The sequence below is a fragment of the Nyctibius grandis genome, unplaced genomic scaffold (genome assembly GCF_013368605.1).
Source record: "Nyctibius grandis isolate bNycGra1 unplaced genomic scaffold, bNycGra1.pri scaffold_103_arrow_ctg1, whole genome shotgun sequence".
Classification (NCBI taxonomy): Eukaryota; Metazoa; Chordata; class Aves; order Nyctibiiformes; family Nyctibiidae; genus Nyctibius; species Nyctibius grandis.
Window position 1 is genome coordinate 25,931 of NW_027167479.1, and position 18,812 is coordinate 44,742.

Genomic DNA, 18,812 nt, shown 5'->3' on the forward strand with positions numbered 1-18,812 from the left:
GGGGGAGGGGCTAAAGGGGGGATAAAGGGGGTGGGGGAGGGGCTATGGGGTGGGGGCGGGGCTAAAGGGGGTGGGGGCGGGACTAAAGGGGAGGGGGAGGGGCTAAAGGGGAGGGGGAGGAGCTAAAGGGGGAGGGGGTGGGGCTAAAGGGGGTGGGGGCGGGGCTAAGGGGGGAGGGGGAGGGGCTAAAAGGGGGATAAAGGGGGTGGGGGAGGGGATAAAGGGGGTGGGGGAGGGGCTATAGGGGGTGGGGGAGGGGTAAAGGGGGCGTGGCCAGGTGGGGGCGTGGCCACGTGGGGGCGTGGCCACGTGGGGGCGTGGCCACAGAGGGGGCGGGGCTTATATGGGGGTGACCCCCCCTCTATAGGGGTGACCCCCCCCCTCTATGGGGCCGGGCGCCATATTGAGGGGGCGGGGCTTGCATCTATGGGGTGGGGCCACGTCTAGGGGGCGTGGCCACCACCCAGGGGGCGTGGCCAGGAGGGGGCGTGGCCCGGGGAGGGGGCGGGGCCTACCTTGCCGGGGCGCCCGCGGTACTTGGCCACCTGGTGGGGGTCGAAGCGGGCGAAGGCGGCGGCCAGGGCGTCGCGCAGGGCGCGGGGGAGGGGCGCCAGCACCCCCGGGTGGGGGGCCAGGCTCTGGGGGGAGGGGGCGGGACCCACATGTGTGGGGCGGGGACCCACATATGGGGGGTGGGAGCCATATATGGGGGGTGGGGGCCATATATGGGGGGCTGGGAGTCAAATCTATGGGGCTGGGACCCACATCTATGGGGCAGGGACCCAAATCTATGGGGTTGAGACCCATATATAGGGGGTGGGACTCAAATCTATGGGGCTGAGACCCATATATGGGGGGTGGGACCCACATCTATGGGGCTGGGAGTCAAATCTATGGGGCTGGGACCCACATATAGGGGGTGGGGACCCAGATATGAGGGGTGGGACCCACATCTATAGGGCAGAGACCCAAATCTATGGGGCTGGGACCCATATATAGGGGGTGGGAGCCATATATGGGGGGCTGGGAGTCAAATCTATGGGGCTGGGACCCACATCTATGGGGCTGGGACCCATATATAGGGGGTGGGACCCATATATGTGGGGCTGGGAGTCAAATCTATGGGGCTGGGACCCACATATAGGGGGTGGGGACCCATATATGGGGGGTGGGAGCCAAATCTATGGGGCTGGGAGTCAAATCTATGGGGCTGGGACCCATATATAGGGGGTGGGACCCACATCTATGGGGCTGGGACCTCCCTCTATGGGGCTGGGACCCACATATGTGGGGCTGAGACCCATATATAGGGGTCAGGACCCCTATATGTGGGGCTGGGAGTCACATATATGATACTAGGACCCACATCTATGGGGCTGGGACCCATATATAGGGGGTGGGACCCACATATGTGGGGCTGGGAGTCAAATCTATGGGGCTGGGACCCATATATGTGGGGCTGGGACCCAGATACAGGGGGTGGGGACCCATATATGGGGGGCTGGGACCCATATATAGGGGGTGGGACCCACATCTATGGGGCTGGGACCTCCCTCTATGGGGCTGGAACCCACATATGTGGGGCTGGGACCCATATATAGGGGGTGGGGACCCCTATATGTGGGGCTGGGAGTCACATATATGGGGCTGGGACCCACATCTATGGGGCTGGGACCCAAATCTATGGGGTTGAGACCCATATATAGGGGGTGGGACTCAAATCTATGGGGCTGGGACCCATCTCTATGACATTGGGACCCAGATCTATGGGGCAGGACCCACATATAGGGGGTGGGACCCATATATGGGGGGTGGGACTCAAATCTATGGGGCTGGGACCCACATATGTGGGGCTGGGAGTCAAATCTATGGGGCTGGGACCCATATATAGGGGGTGGGACCCACATCTATGGGGCTGGGACCCACATCTATGGGGCTGGGACCTATATATAGGGCGTGGGGACACATATATAGGGGGCGGGACCCACATCTGTGGGGCTGGGACCCACATCTATGGGGCTGGGACCCACATATAGGGGGCGGGACCCATATATATGACATTGGGACCCAGATCTATGGGGCTGGGACCCATATATGGGGGGTGGGACTCAAATCTATGGGGCTGGGACCCACATATAGGGGGTGGGGACCCATATATAGGGGGTGGGACCCTCATCTATGGGGCTGAGACCCATATATAGGGGGTGGGACCCACATCTATGGGGCTGGGACCCATATATAGGGGGTGGGACCCAGATATAGGGGGTGGAGACCCACATCTATGGGGCTGGGAGTCAAATCTATGGGGCTGGGACCCATATATAGGGGGTGGGGACCCATGTATGGGGGGTGGGACCCACATCTATAGGGCAGAGACCCACATCTATGGGGCTGGGACCTCCCTCTATGGGGCTGGGACCCACACTTGGGGGGCGGGCCCCACACTCGGGGGGCGGGCCCCACCTGGTAGTAGCGCGGCACGTCCGCCCAATCGCGCGGCAGCAGGGCCACGCCCCCCAGGTAGCGGCGCAGCAGGGGCCGGCAGGGGGCGTGGCCAGCGGCCACGGCCACCAGGAAGCAGCCAATGGCGCGGAGGCCCAGGGCGCGGCGGGCGAAGAGGGCGGCCTATGGGGGGGGCAGAGGGGGCGGGGCTTAAATATGGGGGGGCGGGGCCACGGGGGCGTGGCCTACACCCAGGGGGCGTGGCCAAGGTCTAGGGATGGGGCCCATATATGGGGGTGGGACCCATATGGGGGGCGGGGTTTGCACCTAGGGGGCGTGGCCAACGCCTAGGGGGCGTGGCTACCATCTAGGGGGCGTGGCCAAGAGCTAGGGGGCGTGGCCTGCATGTAGGGGGCGTGGCCAATGTCGAGGGATGGGACCCATATATGGGGGTGGGACCCACTTATGGGGGCGTGGCCTGCACGTAGGGGGCGTGGCTTGGCTATAGGAGGCGTGGCCAACACATAGGGGGCGTGGCTACAATCTAGGGGGCGTGGCTACCATCTAGGGGCGTGGCCAAGAGCTGGGGGCGTGGCCAATGTCTAGGGATGGGACCCATATATGGGGGTGGGACCCACATAGGGGGGCGGGGCTTACACCCAGGGGGCGTGGCCTCCATCTAGGGGGCGTGGCCACGATCCGGGGGGCGTGGCTAACACCTAGGGGGCGTGGCTACGATCTGGGGGCGTGGCCAGGATCTAGGGGGCGTGGCCAACGTCTAGGGATGGGACCCATATATGGGGGTGGGACCCATATAGGGGGCGTGGCCCGGATCTAGGGGGCGGGGCTCCGACCTGCAGCAGGAACTCGGGGCTCAGCGGGGCCAATCGGGCGCAGAGCTCCAGGACACGCCCCCGCAGCGGGTCCCGCCTCCGCGCGAGGTCCGCCCCCGGCACCAGCGACGAGCCAATGGCGGCCAGGAGCTCCAGCTGGGGGGGCGGGGCCAACGGAGAGGGGGCGGGGCCACATGTAGGGGGCGGGGCCACCACAGGAGGCCCCTCCCCCACCCCCCTCCCCCTCCCCCACACCCACCTTCAGCTCTTCCACCACTTCCGGGGACACTTCCGGGTTGGGAGGGGCTGTGGGGGGCCGTGGCCAAGCTCGAGGGGGCGTGGCCAACCCCCCCGAGGGGGCGTGGCCCCGCGCTATGGGGCCGGGACCCCCCGCTATGGGGCAGGGGGGGACGGAGGGGACTCACCCGCCATCGCTGCCGCCCTTCCGGGTTTCCCAGAAGCCTTTGCGCTCCCCTAAGCCCCGCCCCCTACTCATGACGTCATCACAAAGGGGCGGAGCCACATGCGGGAAGAGCTTTATTAAGGGTTTGAAGGGGGTTGGGGGGGCGTGGCCTCGCCCAGGGGGGCGTGGCCAGGGTGGGAGGGGGCGTGGCCACCCCAGGGGGCGTGGCCACACCCATAGGGGGCGTGGCCACCCCATAGGGGGCGTGGCCACCCCGAGGGGGCGTGGCCAAGCCTCACTCCCGCCACGTCACCTCCACCTCGTCCGTGCGGTACCTGGATTGGGGGGGGGGGGGGGGAGGGGTTAAAGGTCACCGCCGCGGGTGGCCCCGCCCCTTCTGGGCGTGGCCACGCCCCCCCTCTGGGTGTGGCCACGCCCCCTCACCGCTGCGTGATCCCTGATTGGCTCAGCTCCGTCGTCTGCCCCGCCCGCAGCATCTCCCCCCCCGCCTGGGCGATCATGGCGCCGTTGTCCACGCAGTACCTGGAAGGGGGCGGGGCCACAGCGCTTGGCCACGCCCCCTCCTTAAGCCCCGCCCCCTCCTTAAGCCCCGCCCCCCCTCCTTAAGCCACGCCCCCTCAAGCCCCGCCCACCTCTCGTCCGTGGGGCAAAGCTCCGCCCCCCGCGCCCGGCACATCGCCCGCAGCATCTCCTGGAGGCGCCGGTTGCCTGCGGGGGGGCGGGGCTTAGGCCGGAAGCCACGCCCCCTCCCCTTAGACCACGCCCCCTCCCCTTAGCCACACCCCCACCCATAGGCCACACCCCCTCCCATAGGCTCCACCCCCTCCCATAGGCTCCACCCCCTCCCTATTGGTCCCAGCCCCACATCTACGGACCCCCCCTCCTTAAGCCCCGCCCACTCCACATTGGCCACGCCCCCTCCCTGTAGCCACGCCCCCTCCGCAAGCCCCGCCCCCTATAGGCGTGGCCACGCCCCCTCCGCTCAAGCCACGCCCCCCCGCTCCCCCCCAACCCCTTATATATGGTTCCCCCATAGCCATGGCCACGCCCCCTCCTTGTAGCCACGCCCCCTCGCTGTGGCCACGCCCCTCGTGGGCGTGTCCTACACGAAGGCCACGCCCCCTCCTGCTTAAGCCACGCCCCCTCCTGCTTAAGCCACGCCCCCCTGGGCTCCCCCCACCCCTTCTATATGGGTACACACGTGGCCCCGCCCCCTCCCCCCGTGGCCACGCCCCCTCCCCCCGTGGCCCCGCCCCCTCCGGGGTTTGGCCCCGCCCCCCGTGGGCGTGTCCCACGCACAGGCCACGCCCCCCACGAGCAGCAGGTGGGCGGAGCCCGTCAGCGCCAGCCCCCGCTCCGTCACCTCCGTCAGCATGGCGAAGGCCGTCTCCTGTCACGTGACCCCCCCGGGGGCGGGGTCAAGGGTCACGTGGCCCCGCCCACAAGGGGGGTCACATGACACACACCCCCCCCCCACCAGGGTCACGTGACCCCCGTAACCCCGCCCCCAAACCCCCTTAAGAGACACAAAACCCTGATGGTGTCACCGCGCCCTCCCAGTGCCTCCCAGTATAGCCCAGTATGGCCCAGTGCCTCCCAGTTCCCTCCCAGTATCATCCCAGTGCTTCCCAGTATATCCCAGTGCCCCCACACCCCCTCCCAGTGCCCCCAAACTCCCTCCCAGTACCATCCCAGTGCTTCCCAGTATATCCCAGTTCCCCCAAACTCCCTCCCAGTGCCCTCCCAGTGCTTCCCAGTCCCTCCCAGTATATCCCAGTCCCTCCCAGTATATCCCAGTTTCCCCAAACTCCCTCCCAGTGCCCTCCCAGTGCCCCCCAGTGCTTCCCAGTATAGCCCAATATGGCCCAGTGCCTTCCAGTTCCCTCCCAGTATCATCCCAGTGCTTCCCAGTATAGCCCAGTGCCCCCAAACTTCCTCCCAGTTTATCCCAGTACCATCCCAGTACATCCCAGTGCTTCCCAGTCCCCTCCCAGTGCCTCCCAGTATAGCCCCGTTCCCTCAAATCCCTTCCCAGTCCCTCCCAGTATAGCCCAGTTCCCTCCCAGTGCCTCCCAGTATAGCCCAGTTCCCCCATACCCCCTCCCAGTACACCCCAGTCCCCTCCCAGTGCCCTCCCAGTCCCCCCAAACCCCTTCCCAGTCCCTCCCAGTCCTTCCCAGTACCATCCCAGTTCCCTCCCAGTATCATCCCTGTGCCAACCAGTGCCCCCCAGTGCTTGCCAGTTCCCTCCCAGTTCCCTCCCAGTGCCTCCCAGTCCCTCCCAGTATATCCCAGTTCCCCCAAACTCCCTCCCAGCGCCCTCCCAGTGCCCCCCAGTGCTTCCCAGTATAGCCCAGTGCCCACAAATCCCCTCCCAGTGCCTCCCAGTATATCCCAGTTTCCCTCCCTGTGCCCTCCCAGTATAGCCCAGTGCCTCCAAATCCTCACCCAGTCCATCCCAGTATATCCCAGTTCCCTCCCAGTATAGCCCAGTTCCCTCCCAGTGCCCCCAAATCCCCTCCTACTCCCTCCCAGTATAACCCAGTTCCCTCCCAGTTCCCTCCCAGTGAGCCCAAACCCCCTCCCAGTCCCTCCCAGTATCATCCCAGTGCCTCCCAGTATATCCCAGTTCCCCTAAACACCCTATCTCCCTCCCAGTTTCTCCTAGTTCCTCCCAGTATATCCCAGTGCCCTCAAACTCCCTCCCAGTCCCTCCCAGTTACCTCCCAGTTCCCTCCCAGTATCATCGCTGTGCTTCCCAGTCCCTCCCAGTCCCCTCCCAGTGCCTCCCAGTATATCCCAGTTCCCCCAAACTCCCTCCCAGTGCCCCCCAGTGCTTCCCAGTATAGTCCAGTGCCCACAAATCCCTTCCCAGTCCCTTCCAGTGTAACCCAGTGCCCTCCCAGTATAGCCCAGTTCCTCCAAATCCTCACCCAGTCCATCCCAGTATATCCCAGTCCCCTCCCAGTGCTTCCCAGTACCATCCCAGTTCCCTCCCAGTACCATCCCAGTGCCTCCCAGTATATCCCATTCCTCCACACCCCCTCCCAGTCCCTCCCAGTCCCATCCCACTGCTTCCCAGTACCATCCCAGTTACCTCCCAGTGCCCCCAAACCCCCTCCCAGTGCCTCCCAGTACTTCCCAGTCCCCTCCCAGTGCTTCCCAGTCCCATCCCAGTGCCTCCCAGTATACCCCAGTGCCCCCACACCCCCTCCCAGTCCCATCCCAGTTCCCTCCCAGTATCATACCTGTGCCCCCCAGCGCTTCCCAGTTCCCTCCCAGTGCCTCCCAGTATATCCCAGTACATCCCAGTGCCTCCCAGTCCCCTCCCAGTATATCCCAGTGCCCCCACACTCCCTCCCAGTCCCTCCCAGTGCTTCCCAGTACCCTCCCAGTTCCCTCCCAGTATATCCCAGTGAGCCCAAACCCCCTCCCAGTCCCTCCCACTGCCTCCCAGTACTTCCCAGTATCATCCCTGTGCCTCCCAGTTCCCTCCCACTGCCTCCCAGTGCTTCCCAGTATCATCCCTGTGCCTCCCAGTTCCCTCCCACTGCCTCCCAGTGCTTCCCAGTACTTCCCAGTATCATCCCTGTGCCTCCCAGTTCCCTCCCACTGCCTCCCAGTGCTTCCCAGTATCATCCCTGTGCCTCCCAGTTCCCTCCCACTGCCTCCCAGTGCTTCCCAGTACTTCCCAGTATCATCCCTGTGCCTCCCAGTTCCCTCCCACTGCCTCCCAGTGCTTCCCAGTACCATCCCAGTTCCCTCCCAGTATCATCCCTGTGCCCCCCAGTGCTTGCCAGTTCCCTCCCAGTTCCCTCCCAGTCCCCTCCCAGTGCCTCCCAGTACATCCCAGTGCCCCCAAACCCCCTCCCAGTGCTTCCCAGTCCCTCCCAGTCCCTCCCACTGTTTCCCAGTTCCCTCCCAGTATATCTCAGTGCCCCCAAAACCCCCTCCCAGTCCATCCCAGTCCCATCCCAGTGCTTCCCAGTACTATCCCAGTTCCCTCCCAGTATCCCTGTGCCTACCCGTGCCCCCCAGTGCCTCCCAGTTACCTCCCAGTGCCCTCCCAGTATATCCCAGTCCCTCCCAGTGCCCTCCCATTATATCCCAGTTCCCCCAAACTCCCTCCCAGTGCCCTCCCAGTACATCCCAGTGCTTCCCAGTATGCCCCAGTGCCCTCAAACCCCCTCCCAGTCCCTCCCAGTCCCATCCCAGTGCTTCCCAGTACCATCCCAGTTCCCTCCCAGTTCCATCCCAGTGCCTCCCAGTCCACTCCCAGTACATCCCAGTCCCCCCAAACTCCCTCCCAGTCCCTCCCAGTTACCTCCCAGTTCCCTCCCAGTATCATCGCTGTGCTTCCCAGTCCCTCCCAGTCCCATCCCAGTGCTTTCCAGTACCATCCCAGTTCCCTCCCAGTACATCCCAGTGCCTCCCAGTCCCCTCCCAGTGCCTCCCAGTATATCCCAGTTCCCCCAAACTCCCTCCCAGTGCCCCCCAGTGCTTCCCAGTATAGTCCAGTGCCCACAAATCCCTTCCCAGTCCCTTCCAGTGTAACCCAGTGCCCTCCCAGTATAGCCCAGTTCCTCCAAATCCTCACTCAGTCCATCCCAGTATATCCCAGTCCCCTCCCAGTGCTTCCCAGTACCATCCCAGTTCCCTCCCAGTACCATCCCAGTGCCTCCCAGTATATCCCATTCCCCCACACCCCCTCCCAGTCCCTCCCAGTCCCATCCCACTGCTTCCCAGTACCATCCCAGTTACCTCCCAGTGCCCCCACACCTCCTCCCAGTCCCATCCCAGTTCCCTCCCAGTATCATACCTGTGCCCCCCAGCGCTTCCCAGTTCCCTCCCAGTGCCTCCCAGTATATCCCAGTACATCCCAGTGCCTCCCAGTCCCCTCCCAGTATATCCCAGTGCCCCCACACTCCCTTCCAGTCCCTCCCAGTGCTTCCCAGTACCCTCCCAGTTCCCTCCCAGTATATCCCAGTGAGCCCAAACCCCCTCCCAGTCCCTCCCAGTGCCTCCCAGTACTTCCCAGTATCATCCCTGTGTCTCCCAGTTCCCTCCCACTGCCTCCCAGTGCTTCCCAGTACCATCCCAGTTCCCTCCCAGTATCATCCCTGTGCCCCCCAGTGCTTGCCAGTTCCCTCCCAGTTACCTCCCAGTCCCCTCCCAGTGCCTCCCAGTACATCCCAGTGCCCCCAAACCCTCTCCCAGTGCTTCCCAGTCCCTCCCACTGCTTCCCAGTTCCCTCCCAGTATATCTCAGTGCCCCCAAACCCCCTCCCAGTCCCATCCCAGTGCTTCCCAGTACTATTCCAGTTCCCTCCCAGTATCCCTGTGCCTACCCGTGCCCCCCAGTGCCTCCCAGTTACCTCCCAGTGCCCTCCCAGTATATCCCAGTCCCTCCCAGTGCCCTCCCAGTATATCCCAGTTCCCCCAAACTCCCTCCCAGTGCCCTCCCAGTACATCCCAGTGCTTCCCAGTATACCCCAGTGCCCTCAAACCCCCTCCCAGTCCCATCCCAGTGCTTCCCAGTCCCATCCCAGTTCCCTCCCAGTTCCATCCCAGTGCCTCCCAGTGCATCCCAGTCCACTCCCAGTACATGCCAGTCCCCCCAAACTCCCTCCCAGTCCCTCCCAGCACCATCCCAGTTCCCTCCCAGTATCATCCCTGTGCCTCCCAGTGCTTCCCAGTGCCCCCCAGTTACCTCCCAGTGCCTCCCAGTATATCCCAGTGCTCCCAAACTCCCTCCCAGTGCTTCCCAGTGCTCCCCAGTTACCTCCCAGTATATCCCAGTGCTCCCAAACTCCCTCCCAGTCCCTCCCAGTACCATCCCAGTGCCCTCCCAGTATATCCCTGTGCCCCCCAGTCCCTCCCAGTCCCCTCCCAGTATACCCCAGTGCCCCCAAACCCCCTCCCAGTCCCTCCCAGTCCCTCCCAGTCCCTCCCAGTGCCTCCCAGTCCCAGCCCACCTGCAGGGACAGGCACAGGTCCTCGGGGGTGGCCTCGCCCGACGCCAGCAGCCGGGGGGCGGCAGCCTGGGGGGGGGGGGCCCCGGTTTGGGGTGAAAAACGGCGATTTTGGGCAAAAATCCCCATTTTGGGGCAAAAAACCTCAATTTTGGGGAAAAAATCCCCATTTTTGGGGCAAAAAAACCTGATTTTGGGTTCAAACCCCTCAATTTTGGGGAAAAAAACCCCGATTTTGGGGTCAAACCCCTCAATTTTGGGCCAAAAAAACCCGATTTTGGGCAAAAATCCCCAATTTTGGGGCAAAACCCCTCAATTTTGGACAAAAATACCCAATTTTGTGGCCAAAAAAAACCAATTTTGGGCAAAAATCCCCAATTTTGGGGAAAAAAACCTCTATTTTGGGGTCAAACCCTCAATTTTGGGGCAAAACCCCCGATTTTGGGGTCAAAAGCCCCATTTTGGAGCAAAAAACCTCAATTTTGGGCAAAAATCCCCAATTTTGAGGCAAAAAACCTCAATTTTGGACAAAAATCGCCAATTTTAGGGAAAAAAACCCCAATTTTAGAGGAAAAAACCTCAATTTTGGGCAAAAATCCCCAATTTTGGGGCAAAAAAACCTCAATTTTGGGCAAAAATCCCCATTTTGGGGCAAAATCCCCCATTTTTTGGGGCAAAACCACTCAATTTTGGGCAAAAATCCCCATTTTTGGGGTCAAAACCCTCAATTTTGGGAAACAAAAAACAATTTTGGGGTCAAACCCCTCAATTTTGGGGCAAAAAAAAACATTTTTGGGGCAAAACCCCTCAATTTTGGACAAAAATCGCCATTTTTGGGGCAAAACCCCTCAATTTGGGGCAAAACCCCTCAATTTTGGGCAAAAATCATCAATTTTGGGGCAAAAATCCCCATTTTGGGGCAAAACCCCCAATTTTGGGGCAAAACCCCTCAATTTTGGGGAAAAAAGCCCGATTCTGGGGTCAAAATCTCCAATTTTAGGGGGAAAAAACCGATTTTGGGGTCAAACCCCTCAATTTTGGGGCAAAAAAATGTCAATTTTGGGCAAAAAATCCCCATTTTTGGGGCAAACCCCCCCGATTTTGGGGTCAAAATCCCCAATTTTGGGCAAAAATCCCGATTTTGGTGAAAAAACCCCATATTTTTGGGGGCAAACCCCCTCAATTTTGGGCAAAAATCCCCATTTTTGGAGTCAAAACCCTCAATTTTGGGGCAAAAAACCCCAATTTTGGGCAAAAATCCCCAATTTTGGGGCAAAAAACCCTGATTTTGGGGTCAAAAGCCTCAATTTTGGGGCCAAACCCCTGTTTTTGAGGTCAAAATCCCCAGTTTTGGGGGCAAAAAAACCTCAATTTTGGGGCAAAAAACCTCAATTTGGGGCAAAAATCCCCATTTTTGGGGAAAAAACCCTCAATTTTGGGCAAAAATCCCCATTTTGGGGGCAAAATCCCTGAATTTTGGGCAAAAATCCCCATTTTTGGTGCAAAAAACCTCAACTTTGGGCAAAAATCCCCATTTTGGGGCAAAACCCCCCGATTTTGGGGCAAAACCCGTCGATTTGGGGCAAAAATCCCCGATTTTGGGGTCAAAACTCTCAATTTTGGGGCAAAACCCCCCAATTTTGGGGTCAAAACCCTCAATTTTGGGGCAAAAAAACCCAATTTTGGGCAAAAATCCCCAATTTTGGGGCAAAAAACCTCAATTTTGGGACACAAAAAATTTTGGGGTCAAAACCCTCAATTTTGGGGCAAAACCCCCCAATTTTGGGGTCAAACCCCTCAATTTTGGGGCAACCCCCCCCGATTTTGGGTCAAAATCCCCAATTTTGGGGCAAAAAACGTCAATTTTGGGGTAAAAAAAACGATTTTGGGCAAAAATCCCCAATTTTGGGGCAAAACCCCTCAATTTTGGGGCAAAAATCCCCAAATTTGGGGTCAAAACCCTCAATTTTGGGCAAAAATCCCCAAATTTGGGGAAAAAAACCTAAATTTTGGGCAAAAATACCCAATTTTGGGGCAAAAAAACTCAATTTTGGGGTCAAAACTCTCAATGTTGGGCAAAAAAACATTGATTTTGGGCAAAAATCTCCATTTTGGGCAAAACCCCCCATTTTTTGGGGCAAAACCACTGAATTTTGGGCAAAAATCCCCATTTTTGGGGTCAAAACCCTCAATTTTGGAGCAAAAAAACCCATTTTTGGGGCAAAAAACCTCAATTTTGGACAAAAATCCCCAATTTTGGGGGCAAAAATCCCTGATTTTGGGGTCAAAACTCTCTATTTTGGGGCAAACCCCCCCGATTTTGGGGTCAAAACCCTCAATTTTGGGGCAAAACCCTCCATTTTGGGGAAAAAAACCCCGATTTTGGTGTCAAAACCCTCCATTTTGGGGTAAAACCCCCCAATTTTGGGGTCAAAACCCTCAATTTTGGGGTCAAAACCCTCAATTTTGGGGTCAAACCCCTCAATTTTGGGGCAAAAAAACCCAATTTTGGGCAAAAATCCCCAATTTTGGGGCAAAAAACCTCAATTTTGGGACAAAAAAAAAATTTTGGGGTCAAAACCCCCAATTTTGGGGCAAAACCCCCCAATTTTGGGGTCAAAACCCTCAATTTTGGGGCAAAAAACCTCAATTTTGGGGTAAAAAACCCGATTTTGGGGTCAAAATCCCCAACTTTAGGGAAAAAAAAACACCGATTTGGGCAAAAATCCCCAATTTTGGGGCAAAACCCCTCAATTTTGAGCAAAAATCCCCATTTTGGGGAAAAAACCCCTCAATTTTGGGGCAAAAATCCCCATTTTGGGGAATAAACCCCCCAATTTTGGGGACAAAACCCACCAATTTTGGGCAAAAATCCCCAATTTTGGGGTCAAATCCCCCAATTTTGGGGCAAAACCCCATTTTTGGGGCAAAAACCCTCAATTTTGGGGCAAACCCCCATTTTTTGGTGCAAAACCCCTCAATTTTGGGCAAAAATCCCCATTTTGGGGGCAAAAAAACCTCAATTTTGGGGTCAAAACCCTCAATTTTGGGGCAAAACCCCCAGATTTTGGGGTCAAACTCCCCGATTTTGGGGCAAAAATCCCCATTTTTGGGGTTTTGGGGTTTTTGGGGTGAATTGGGGGGGTTTTGGGTCACCTGGAGGTGGGAGAGGAGCCCCGAGAAGGTCACGTCCAGGCCCTTGACCCCGTAGGGCAGCGGCACCAGGCGGCGACCCCTGGAAGAGGGTTGGGGGCTAGTAAAGGGGTCTGGGGGCTACTAAAGGGGTTTGGGGCTGTTAACAGGGTCCGAAGAGGGAGTTTGGGGCACTGGGATGTACTGGGAGGCACTGGGAGGGGACTGGGAGGGGGTTTGGGGCTGTTAACAGGGTCCAAAGAGGGAGGTTTTGGGCACTGGGATATACTGGGAGGCACTGGGAGGGGACTGGGAGGCACTGGGAGGGAACTGGGGGGCATTGGTAAGGGACTAGGAAGCACTGGGATGGTACTGGGAAGTACTGGGAGGCGCTGGGAGGGGACTGGGAGGGCACTGGGAGGGGTTGGGAGGGGGTTTGGGGGAACTGGGAGGCGCTGGGAGGTAACTGGGAGGCACTGGGAAGCACTGGGAAGCACTGGGGGGCACTAGGGGGCACTGGGAGGCACTGGGAGGCACAGGGATGATAGTGGGAGGGAACTGGGATGGTAGTGGGAGGGACTGGGGGGGGACTGGGAAGCACTGGGAGGGGGTTTGGGGGCACTGGGATATACTGGGAGGAACTGGGAGGGCACTGGGAAGCACTGGGAGGGGAGTGGGAGGCACTGGGAAGGAGTTTGGGGGGACTGGGAGGGCACTGGGAGGTACTGGGAGATAACTGGGAGGCACTGGGAGGGACGGGGAGGTAACTGGGATAGTACTGGGAAGCACTGGGAGGTACTGGGAGGGACTGGGGGGCACTGGTAGGCACAGGGATGATACTGGGAGGGAACTGGGAGGCACTGGGAAGCACTGTGAGGCACTGTGAGGGACTGGGGGGGACTGGGAGGGAGATAAGAGGGTGTTTGGGGGAACTGGGATATAGTGGGAGGCACTGGGAGGGGACTGGGAGGGGGTTGGGGGCACTGGGATATACTGGGAGGAACTGGGAGGGACTGGGAGGGAGATAAGAGGGTGTTTGGGGGAACTGGGATATAGTGGGAGGCACTGGGAGGGGACTGGGAAGCACTGGGAGGGCACTGGGAAGTAACTGGGAAGCACTGGGAGGGGGTGTGGGGGAATGGGATATACTGGGAGGAACTGGGAGGGAACTGGGAGGGAAATAAGAGGGTGTTTGGGGGAACTGGGATATACTGGGAGGCACTGGGAGGGACTGGGAGGGAGATAAAAGGGTGTTTGGGGGAACTGGGATATACTGGGAGGCACTGGGAGGGCACTGGGAAGCACTGGGAGGGACTGGGGGGCACTGGGAGGCACAGGGATGATACTGGGAGGGAAGTGCGATGGTACTGGGAAGCACTGGGAGGGACTGGGAAGGACTGGGAAGCACTGGGAGGGGGTGTGGGGGCACTGGGAGGGCACTGGGAGGCACTGGGAAGCACTGGTAGGCACAGGGATGATACTGGGAGGTAACTGGGAGGGCACTGGGCGGGGCTGTGGGGGCACTGGGCCATACTGGGAGGGCACTGGGCCATACTGGGAAGGCACTGGGATGTACTGGGCTGTACTGGTTTCCCCCCCTCACCTCCGCGCCAGCAGCTCCACGTTGTAGCCGGGACTGGGATCGTTGGGGAGCTGCGGGGGGGGGCGGGGTCAGAGGCCACGCCCCCTTTGGCCCCGCCCCCTTTGGCTTCGCCCCCTTTAGGCCACGCCCCCCGAGGCCCCGCCCCCTCCCCTAAGCCCCGCCCACCTGCAGCAGCCGGGCCAATCGGTCGAGGCAGTTGCCCACAGCCATGTCCAGGGTCTCACCCAGGATGCGGTAGCGGCGGCGGGCGTAGGCGATCACCTGACACGTGACGTCACGTGACGTCATGTGACATAATACGACATCATGTGATGTCATATGACGTCATGTGATGTCATGTGACACCGTGTGATGTCACAACTCCCTCGTATTGAGCTCCCGCCCTTCGATATCGAAGCTATCGCGTGTTATCGTGTGTTATCACGTGTTATCGCGTGTTATCACGTGTTAACGCATGTTATAGAGAAGCAAGTCACATGTTATAAGCGTGATGTCACGTGTTATCGCATGTTATCGCGTTATAGCACGTTATCACGTGTTATCATGTGTTATCACGTGTTATTGCATGTTATCAAGGACCAACCCACGTTATAAGCGTGATATCACGTGTTATCCCGTCATCACGTGCTATCGCATGATATCGTGTGTTATCATGTGTTATACAGAATGAAGTCACGTGTTATAAGCGTGATATCATGTTATCATGTGTTATATCACATATTATCACGTGCTATCGCATGTTATTGTGTTATCACATGTTATCACGTGTTATCACGTTATAAAGAACCAAGTCACACGTTATAAGTGTGATGTCACGTGTTATCACGTTATATCACATGTTATCGCATGTATCTCACATGTTATCACGTGTTATTGCATGTTATGGCATGATATCATGCGGTATCATGTGTTATAAAGAACCAAATGAGATGTTATAAGCGTGACATCATGTGTTATTCCATGTTATCGCGTGGTATCATGTGATATCATGTTATAAAGAGCCAAATCACGTTATAAGCGTGATATCACGTGTTATGACATCCTCCCATACGCTATCACGTGTTACCCCACGCTATCGTGTGTTATCATGTGCTAGTGTGTGTTATCACGTGTTATCGCATGATATCACGTGTTATTACGTTATAAACCAGCAATCACATGCGTGTCCTATCACATGTTATCATGTGTTATCGCGTGTTATCATGTCCTATAGTGTGTCCTATCACGTTATTGTGTGTTATCACATGATATCAAGTCCTATCGCGTGTCTTATAGCGTGTTATAGTGTGTTATCATGTGATATCATGTCCTATCGCATGTTATCACGTGTTATTATGTGTTACCACGTGATGTCGTGTCCTATAGTGTGTCCTATTGTGTGTTATCGTGTCCTATCGTGTGTCCTATCACATGTTATCGTGTGTTATCACATGATATTGAGTCCTATTGCATGTCCTATCACATGTCATCACGTGTTATGGTGTGATATCGTCTCCTATCATGTGTCCTATCACATGTTATCGTGTGTTATTGTGTGTTATTGTGTGATATCGTGTCCTACCACGTGTCCTATCACGTGTTATCGTGTGATATCGTGTCCTATCGCATGTCCTATCACGTGTTATCATGTGTTATCGCGTGATATTGCATGATATCATGTCCTATCACATGTCCTATTGCATGTTATCATGTGTTATTGTGTGTTATCGCATGATATCTGGTTCTATTGTGTGTCCTATCGCATGTTATTGCGTGTTATCACATGTTATTGTGTGTTATCATGTGTTATCGCATGATATCGAGTCCTATCGTGTGTCCTATCGCATGTTATCGTGTGTTATCACATGATATTGAGTCCTATTGCGTGTCCTATCACACGTTATCACGTGTTATGGTGTGATATCGTGTCCTATCATGTGTCCTATCACATGTTATTATGTGTTATCGTGTGTTATTGCGTGTTATCGTGTCCTACCACGTGTCCTATCGCGTGTTATCGCGTGATATCGTGTCCTATCGTGTGTCCTATCACATGTTATCATGTGTTATCATGTGATATCGAGTCCTATTGCGTGTCCTATCACGTGTTATCACGTTATCGTGTCCTATCGTGTGTCCTATCATATGTTATCATGTGTTATGGTGTGATATCGTGTCCTACCGCGTGTCCTATCGCATGTTATCGTGTGTTATCGCCTGATATCGTGTCCTATTGAATGTCCTATCGCGTGTTATCACGTTATCGTGCCGTATCATGTGTCCTATCACGTTATCGTGTGTTATCACGTGTTATCGTGTCCTATCGCGTGTTCTATAGTGTGTCCTATCACATGTTATCCCGTGATATCGTGTCCTATCGCGTGTCCTATCACGTTATCGTGTGTTATTGCGTGATATCGCATGATATCATGTCCTATCACATGTCCTATCACATGTTATCATGTGTTATCATGTGTTATCGCATGATATCTGGTTCTATTGTGTGTCCTATCGCATGTTATCACGTGTTATCGTGTGTTATTGTGTCCTATTGCGTGTCCTATCACGTTATCACGTGTTATTGCGTGATATCGTGTCCTATCATGTGTCCTATCGCATGTTATCACGTGTTTTTCACATGTTATCACGTGTTATCGTGTGTTATTGTGTCCTATCGTGTTATCACGTGTTATCACATGTTACCGCGTGTCCCGGCGCGTACCTGCGTGTTGCCGCCGCTGACGTAGAGCACGAGGGGGTCGGGGGCGGGGCCGAGCAGCCGCCCCATCTCGATGTGCCCCACGCAGTGGTTGACGCCCACCAGGGGGAGGCGCCAGAGCTGCGCCAGCGTCCGCGCCACCGCCGCCACCACCGCCAGCGGCGCCCCCATGCCGGGCCCTGCCACCACACGCCAACGACACGCTAAGGACACGCGGAGGACCCTCCCCTCCCACCCCTCGGACAGCCTCGAGGGGGTGGGGAGGGGCCAAGATGGCGGCCGGGGCCCTTATCTATGGATTTCTGGTGAACATGCTAAGAACATGCTAAGAACATGTGACCCACACACCTCCCGGGGGCTCCTGTTGAGCTGGGGAGGGGCCAAGATGGCGCCTGGGGCCCTTATCTATGGATTTCTGGGGAACATGCTAAGAACATGCTAAGAACATGTGACCTACACACCGCCTATGGGGCCGGGGAGGGGCCAAGATGGCGGCCGGGGCCCGTGGAGCCCTTATCTATGGATTTCTGGGGAACATGCTAAGCACATGCTAAGAACATGTGACCCAGGCATAGACATGTGACGTCCCAGAGGGCTCCTGTGGGGCTGGGGCGGGGCCAAGATGGCGGCCGGGGCTTTGGGGTTCCCATTTGTGGATCCCTGATGAACACGCTAAGCACATGCTAAGAACATGCTAAGAACATGTGACCCAGAACCCTCCCAGGGGGCTCCGGGGGGGGTGGGGCGGGGCCAAGATGGCCGCTAGGGGCTCTGGGGGGTGCTGTGCGCACGTCTAGGGCCCACATGCCAAGCACATGCTAAGAACATGCTAAGAACATGTGACCTTGACACCCTCCAGGGGGCTCCGGGGGGGGTGGGGGGGGGCCAGGATGGTGGGTGGGGCCCGTGGGGGTCTTATCTATGGATTTCTGATGAACATGCTAAGAACACGCTAAGAACATGCTAAGAACATGTGACCTTAACACCCTGCAGGGGGGACCGGGGGGGGTGGGGAGGGGCAGGGATGGTGGGTGGGGCTTGTGGGAAGCCCCGCCCACGCGCGGGGGCCGCACACGCTAAGAACATGCTAAGAACATGCTAAGCACACGCCAACTCACCGCGGGTGAAGGCGACGGCGTCGAGGTGCTGGGGGCGGAGCCCGGCGTCGCTCAGGGCGGCCGCCACCAGCCCCAGCAGCGCCCCCCGGTGGTGGCGGGCGGTGGGGCCGGGGGCGAAGCCTGGGGGTGACGTCATGAGGGGGCGGGGTCATGGGGGTGACGTCACAAAGGGGGGGTGGGGTTATGGGGTGACGTCATGGGGCGGGACGGGCTTGCTGACGTCACAGGGAGGGGGTGTGGCGCCGGCGGGGGGTGGGGGGCGAGGGCGGAGTGACGTCGGGGGGATGCTGACGTCACGGGGGATGGGGCGTGACGTCAGCGGGGGGTCTGATGACGTCACAGGGGTCCTCACCGTGGCCGGGCGGCGTGACGTAGGTGGCGCGGCGGTTGCTGAGGATGACGCCATCGCGCACCACCCCCGCCCCCACCTTATTGGCGGAGCCCTCGAGGCCCAGCACCGTCGGCATGACGTCACCGTGACGTCACCACCGCCGCTCTCGCTCCGCGCCGCCGCCGCTTTTCTCCCGCCGCCACGCGCCGCTCGCGTCGCCCGCCGATGACGTCACTCCCGCGCGCGGCGCGCCGGAAGTG

At 58.2% G+C, this 18,812-nt stretch overlaps 3 protein-coding genes across 3 annotated transcripts; 1 reads left to right on the forward strand and 2 right to left on the reverse strand.

Annotated features, from left to right (window-relative positions):
• Nucleotides 1-323: 323 nt before the first annotated feature.
• Nucleotides 324-3,775, reverse strand: LOC137677244 (telomerase protein component 1-like). Its single transcript, XM_068424527.1, has 5 exons — nucleotides 3,701-3,775; nucleotides 3,535-3,581; nucleotides 3,297-3,431; nucleotides 2,464-2,625; nucleotides 324-638 (listed from the first exon to the last, which is right to left on the reverse strand). Exons 1-5 carry the CDS (start codon nucleotides 3,705-3,707, stop codon nucleotides 444-446), a joined length of 546 nt encoding a protein of 181 aa, XP_068280628.1. The 5' UTR covers nucleotides 3,708-3,775; the 3' UTR covers nucleotides 324-443.
• Nucleotides 3,776-3,795: 20 nt separating this feature from the next.
• OSGEP (O-sialoglycoprotein endopeptidase) lies at nucleotides 3,796-18,811 on the reverse strand. The gene is made up of 11 exons (XM_068424528.1): nucleotides 18,574-18,811; nucleotides 18,222-18,341; nucleotides 17,107-17,282; nucleotides 14,571-14,666; nucleotides 14,406-14,455; nucleotides 12,827-12,905; nucleotides 9,674-9,739; nucleotides 4,999-5,089; nucleotides 4,332-4,407; nucleotides 4,123-4,221; nucleotides 3,796-4,013 (listed from the first exon to the last, which is right to left on the reverse strand). The coding sequence occupies exons 1-11, from the start codon at nucleotides 18,686-18,688 to the stop codon at nucleotides 3,974-3,976; spliced, it is 1,008 nt and encodes a 335-aa protein (XP_068280629.1). The 5' UTR covers nucleotides 18,689-18,811; the 3' UTR covers nucleotides 3,796-3,973.
• LOC137677250 (uncharacterized) lies at nucleotides 5,281-8,212 on the forward strand. The gene is made up of 4 exons (XM_068424534.1): nucleotides 5,281-5,288; nucleotides 5,447-5,547; nucleotides 6,918-7,031; nucleotides 8,208-8,212. Exons 1-4 carry the CDS (start codon nucleotides 5,281-5,283, stop codon nucleotides 8,210-8,212), a joined length of 228 nt encoding a protein of 75 aa, XP_068280635.1.
• Nucleotide 18,812: the final 1 nt, after the last annotated feature.